This window comes from Dromiciops gliroides, chromosome 2, assembly GCF_019393635.1.
Source record: "Dromiciops gliroides isolate mDroGli1 chromosome 2, mDroGli1.pri, whole genome shotgun sequence".
Lineage (NCBI taxonomy): Eukaryota > Metazoa > Chordata > Mammalia > Microbiotheria > Microbiotheriidae > Dromiciops > Dromiciops gliroides.
In genome coordinates, this window is record NC_057862.1 from 385801303 (window position 1) to 385808335 (window position 7033).

Genomic DNA, 7033 nt, shown 5'->3' on the forward strand with positions numbered 1-7033 from the left:
GGAAAGTCATGCTCAGTGATACATATATTCCTTCATATATCCCACTAGCACTTCTTCCCAGCCTAGTTTAGGTGAGGATCAGTGTATGTAACATCTGTCAGAAGGTAATTAGTGCAGCCAGTTACCTGCTTGAGGAAGGGACACACCTTCTGTGTAAGGGGTGAGTTAGAACATCAGGCACCTTAATTGAAAAGGGGGGGCGGGGCACATGCTGCAGGACTTGAAGTGCTGGATTGATAACTTTGTTTTTTTTTTGTTTTGTTTTTTTGGGGTTTTTTTTTTTTGCGGGGCAATGGGGGGTTAAGTGACTTGCCCAGGGTCACACAGCTAGTAAGTTTCAAGTGTCTGAGGCCGGATTTGAACTCAGGTACTCCTGAATCCAGGGCCAGTGCTTTATCCACTGCACCACCTAGCCACCCCTGGATTGATAACTTTGGAATGAAGCATAGAACACAGAAAGTTAGCACACAAAACTTCATTTTGAAGAGTCAAGAGAGAGTAGAGAAGAGGAGCCCATGTGCTTTGCAGAAAATCTCTTCTATAACATATTTGCTCTCTAATAATTTCATAATGAGCAAAGAAATGCTATTCTATCCCACAGGTTACACTAACTGGAACATCACATTGTAATGGTGAGTGACTTCCATTTTCTCTTCCCATATATTCCTTCCCATCCCACCTCCCAAGGTCTGCCAAGAATATGAAAGTAGAAAACCAGACCGTTGTCTCTGAATTCCTCCTCCTGGGACTCTCTGAACAACCAGAGGAACAGCTTATTCTTTTTGGGTTGTTCCTGGTCATGTACCTGGTCGCTGTGGTAGGAAATCTTTCCATCATCCTGGCCATCGGCTCTGACTCACATCTGCACAGCCCTATGTATTTCTTTGTGGCAAACCTGTCCTTTGCTGACATCTGTTTTATCTCTACCACTGTCCCCAAGATGCTAGTAAATATCTGGACCCAGAGTCAGACCATATCCTATGAAGGCTGTCTGACTCAGATGCATTTCTTCATGACATTTGGGGCCCTTGATGATTTTCTTCTGGGAGTTATGGCATATGACCGCTTTGTAGCCATCTGCCGGCCCCTCCACTATGCCACCGTCATGAACTCTGGAATTTGTGTTCTACTACTAGCTGTGTGCTGGTTTCTCACCAACTTGGCTGCCCTTTTACATACTTTCCTCATGGCTGGCTTGACTTTCTGTACAGAGAATAGCATTCCCCACTTCTTTTGTGACTTGACTCCTTTGCTATCACTCTCCTGCTCAGACACCAGCACTAACCAGCTGATGTTGTTTGTTGTGGGATCAATAGTCCTCACTGCTCCCCTAACACTCATTGTTATCTCCTATGTTCGCATCATCTCTGCCATTCTAAGGATACCGTCTACCTCTGGACGGTGGAAAGCCTTTTCTACCTGTGGTTCACATCTCACTGTGGTTTCCCTATTCTATGGGGCAGCTATTGGGGTCTATCTGTGTCCACCATCCACACATTCTGCTGGAAAAGACAGAATCGCTGCTGTTCTTTATACTGTGGTCACTCCTATGTTGAACCCTTTCATATATAGCCTGAGGAACAGGGATATGAAGGGAGCTTTGGGGAAACTCCTCCTTAGTAGGAAAGCATTGTCTTCTTAGAACATAGCTTTTCATGAACAGATTATACAAGAAAGAACTCATTTTCTTTCTTGACAGCATCACTAGGCTGTTCACTTATATGAAGCAACATTTCTCTCACCTCTCCTGGGTTCTACCTGAGAATTTTAAAAAGAATGTTGGCCTTGAGAACCCTCATCTCTTAAATCATATGTAGTTGAGCTTATTTTCATTATATATTGTATGAAGAAATAACTCTTCCCTTATGATTGATGGAAATTGTATATAGGCAAGACACTATATTCTAGTGTTACTAAATCTGAGAAACAGTATGGTGTACTAAAAGGTCCTAGAATTAAATTCATTAGATATGCCTTTGAATCTTATCTTTTCTTACTGAATAAGTGTGTGAACTTGTGTCTTTCCCCCCTTTCTGTGCCTTATTTTTCTCACCTATAAGATGAGAAAGTTGGTCTAAATCAGAGACTTTTTTTTTTTTGCAGGCAATGGGGGTTAAGTGACTTGCCCAGGGTCACACAGCTAGTAAGTGTCAAGTGTCTGAGGCCGGATTTGAACTCAGGTACTCCTGAATTCAGGGCCGGTGCTTTAACCACTGCGCCATCTAGCTGCCCCCAATCAGAGACTCTTGCATCATGGACCCCTTTGGCAATCTGATTAAGCCTATGGATCCCTTCTCAGAATAATGATTTTCAAATGCATAAAAAATCATACAATTACAGAAGAAATAAATTCTATTGAAATACAGTCATTGAAATATTAAAATACAAGTTCACAGATCCTATATTAATAACCAATGATCAGGGTCAGCTAGGTGGTGCAGTGGATAAAGCACTGGCCCTGGATTCAGGAGGACCTGAGTTCAATTCCGACCTCAGACACTTGACACTTACTAGCTGTGTGACCTTGAGCAAGTCAGTTAACCCTCATTGCCCTACAAAAACAAACAAAAGAAAAAAGAACCAATGATCTAGATTATTTCAAATGCCCCATTCTTTCTGTATCATGCTGTAATTCTATGAATTTATGTAATATAATGCAATATTTCACAAAGAAGCTGTAATTTTACTAATATGGGAAGCTCTTGGTATGGGAACTCTCTTCATGTGTATCAACCAATAAACATTTATTAAGTGCCAAATATATGCCAGGAACTTTGCTAAATTCTGGAGATACCAAAGAATCAAGACAGTTTCTGTCTTTAAGGAGTTAACAGTGTAATAGGAAGCACAATAAACAAACAAATATATCTGTGGGAAAATATGGGCGTCCCTCAAAAGTTGATTGAAGTTGTCTGGGGAACAATTAATGTATGGGAGGTGAATTTCAGCTGAGAGAAGGGTCACCTGGGAGAGGAATTTAGAGGGCTGTTCCTGCCTCACCTCTGAGGAAGAAGGGAGGAGTTTAGAGGGTTGCCCCTTTGACTACACTGCATTCCGATTGGCTAGCGTTTGGCACCAGTGTCTCGGCGAGCAGATTGTAACTGAGGAAGAAGGGAGGGGCCAGCCAGGTTAAAAGATAAAAGGGCTCCTGAGTCCCACGTTCACCACCATTTCCAGTAGGGAGTTGGCCCATTCATGAGCAAATGTAAATAAAGACCTTTGATACTTCTCCAACACTGAGTCCCAGAAATTTTTAAATGGGATTTCTCACAATTTTCCAAACTAGCTATATAGAGGATGAAGAGAAAATCATTCATAGGGAGAAAGCACTAGAATTAAAAGGAGTTGGGGGAAACTGGCAGTAAAAAAATGGAATTTTAGTTGGGACTTAAAGGAAGCTAGGGAAATCAGTAGACAGAGCTGGGAAGGAAGAACATTCTAGGGATGGGCGACAACTAGAGAATATGTCTGGAGCCAAGAAATAGAGTGTCATGTTCATGGAACAGCCCGGTCTTAAGGATTCGAAGAGCATATGTCATGGAGTAAGGTGTAAGACGACTGGAAAGGTAAAAGACTAAGTTATGTAGGGTATTGAACACCAAACAGAGAATTTTGTATTTGATCCTGGAGGCAAAAGGGAACCACTGGAATTTATTGTTCGTGGTGTGTGTGTGTGTGTGTGTGTGTGTGTGTGTGTGTGTGTGTGTGTGTGTGTGTGTGTGACATAAACCTATGCTTTTGGGAAATCATTTTTGCGTCCGGAGTAGGGAGAGACTTAAGGCATGGAGGCTCCTGCAATGATCAAGGTATTAGATGATGAGAGCTTGTGCTAGGGTGGTGGCAATGTCAGAGGAGAGAAAGTGGTATATTGGTGAGGCACTGCAAAAGTGAAATCAACAGACCTTGACAACAAAATTATATTGGTGGGGGGGATAGAGAGGAATCCAAGATGACCCCTAGTTTGTGAGCCTGAGGGACTTGGAGGGTGGTTCCAGTAATAGGAATACAGATGATGATGGATCCATGACTGTAAGTAAGTTCTAGGGAGTTGCCTGAAGTACTAATTAATACTATTAGTATATATCAAGTAGGAGGATAAAACAATCCATAAAAATCATCAGTGTGCCAGTATTGTGATAACAAAAACCAAGAAGAAAACAGAGAAATTCCATTGCATTCAATTGGAAAAAAATCATAAAATGCATGAAATATGGGAGTCAAGACATGCTCAAAGCTCATCTTAATAAATTTGCAAAACGTTCTTTATAGAGGTATAGAGGATTTATTTGGAGTGACATTCATTGTTAATAATAAAAAGAGGAAGAAACATGATAGAACAAAGAACACTTCTATATTTCCCTATACACACACATAGTACTGAACAATAGAAAAAGGTTTTCTTTTTCTTTCTTCTCTATTCTTGATGCTGCTTCTTGCCTTAGGAAAGGGAGTATTTATGGGATTGTTTTTCTTTCTCTCCAAAGGTTGGGAAGACCAGACTTGACCATATTATTGTCATGCTCAATAAGTTTTGGGTGCCCCCTATTGCCTAGGGGGAAATAGTACAAACTCCTTTGTTTGGTATTTAGAGGTTTTCATAATCTCTAGGCTGATTACAACTCCATACTCTACATTTCAATATATGCCCTTTCCTCTCCTCCCTCTATAACTTTGGTCAAGCTGTTTTTCATTTCTGGTGTTCTCACTTTCCTTACCTCTACTTCTTGAAACTGGATCTTGGAAATTAGGAGAAGGTAAGAGTCAATCTAGGTAAGCAATGTGACCCAGAAGCCCCCAAAGTTAATACGAACTTGAACTATGTTAAAAAGAGGTATAGGGGCAGCTAGGTGGCTCAGTGGATAGAGCACCGGCCCTGGAGTCAGGAGTACCTGAGAACACAACACAGGGTCACCCCACAGCTGGCTGGTCCTTTCAGATTTTTTTCAAAGGGCTCTCCTTTCTAGTCTTGTATTTGATCCTTATGAAAACCTCGCGTGGTACGCTGGGTTGGCTTTTAGAAGTGAGGAGGTTCCCAAAGAAATTATGGAAGGGGGAAAGGGACCCACATGTACAAAAATATTTATAGCTGCTCTTTATGTGGTAGCAAGGAATTGGAAGTTGAGGGGATGCCCATCAATTGGGGAATGGCTGGACAAGTTGTGGTATATGAATACAATGGAATACTATTGTGCTGTAAGAAACAATGAGCAGGAGGAGTTCAGAGAAACCTGGAGGGTCTTGTGTGGGCTGATGATGAATGAGATGAGCAGAACCAGAAGAACATTGTAAACAGTATCATCAACATTGAGTGTTGATCTACTGTGATGGACTATATTCTTCTCACCAATGCAATGGTACAGAAGAGTTCCAGGGAACTCGTGATAGAAGAGGATCTCCAAATCCAGGAAAAAAAAAAAAAAGAACTGTGGAGTAGATGCTGAATGAACCATACTATTTCTTTCGGTTTTGGTGCTGATGTTTTTCTATTGTGAGGTTTTTCATCATTGCTCTGATTTTTCTCTTATAACATGACTAATATTTTGGAAAGCTTGTATAAAGAAAAGTTGAGAACTATCTTTACATGTAACGGGAAAAAAATAAAATACTTTATTTTACAAAAATGATTTCATTTCCTTAAACAAGTTACTTCCCATCTCAAAGCTTCAGTCTGTTTATCTGTAACATGGGCTTAATGATCCTTGAAATAACTACTTCACAGAGATATGGTGAGGAAAGTGTTTTGGATATTGTGAAACATTATAGACATATAAACTATTATTTTTACTTGTTTTGATTTTATCTTTTAAATTAATAAGTATTTACTTCCTCTATCACCTTCAATCTACCCTCTCTCCATTGCTATGTCTTCCTCTCACATGATTAAAGATTTAACTTTTTGAACCTGCAATGTAAAAGAATAAATAAAAAGGACAAAGACGCAGGCCTATTTCTTGAGAATCATGTGGTCTCTTAGCCATCTTAAGAAACTCTTTCTCTCTTCATTGAATTGAAGGACCATGGCTGTATAATATTATATATACTGTGAGACATAGTTATGTGTTGATTGGTTTTATTGAACTGCTTTTTTGATCCATATTTTTAAAATCTTTGTTACAAGGTGTGGTTTATTGGGTACGAGAACTGGAAGGCTTATATTCAGAAATTATGTAAAATAAAATTAGAGTATAATAATAAAAAATAAGGTTAAATAACATGCTACAGCCTAGCTATGTCCACCATTTACTCTTGGCTTACTTGTAATTTTAATTCTTCTAAGACTGTACTGTTTCATGGTTCATAGCCATACAACAACATATAAACCAAGGGTTCCCAACCTTAACTATGTAAATACCCAATGGATACAAGGAGCTTGTCAAAAAGGCATGGAGGGGCAGCTAGGTGGCAAAGTGGATAAAGCACAGGCCTTGGATTCAGAAGGACCTGAGTTCAAATCCAACCTCAGACACTTGACACTCACTATCTGTGTCACCCTGGGTAAGGCATTTAACCCTCATTGCCCTGAAAACAAAAGAAAAGAAAAGAAACTTTAGGCTATAGCAACATAACAGAAAAATTGTACAATATGTCAAGGTAGCCTTTATATCAGGAATGCAAGGTTGGTTTACTATTAGAGAAATTATAAACATATCAGACCATATTAATAACAAACCAACCAAGATAATATGATTATATCAATAGATACAGAAAAAACTTTTGTCCAAATAAAATACCCACTTCTGTTTTAAAGAAAAACTAGGGGCAGCTAGGTGGCGCAGTGGATAGAGCACCTGCCCTGGAGTCAGGAGTACCTGGGTTCAAATCCAGCCTCAGACACTTAACACTTACTAGCTGTGTGACCCTGGGCAAGTCACTTAACCCCAATTGCCTCACTAAAAAAAAAAAAGAAAAACTAAAAAGTGGGGCAGCTAGGTGGCACAATGGATAAAGCACTGGCCCTGGATTCAGGAGGACCTGAGTTCAAATCTGACCTCAGACACTTGGCACTTACTAGCTGTATGACCTTGGGCAAGTC

General features: G+C 40.0%; 1 protein-coding gene across 1 annotated transcript; it reads left to right on the plus strand.

Moving 5' to 3' along the window:
* Nucleotides 1-700: 700 nt before the first annotated feature.
* LOC122741747 (olfactory receptor 1N2-like) lies at nt 701-1642 on the plus strand. The gene has a single exon (XM_043985481.1). It carries the CDS (start codon nt 701-703, stop codon nt 1640-1642), a length of 942 nt encoding a protein of 313 aa, XP_043841416.1.
* The last annotated feature ends 5391 nt before the right edge of the window (nt 1643-7033 follow it).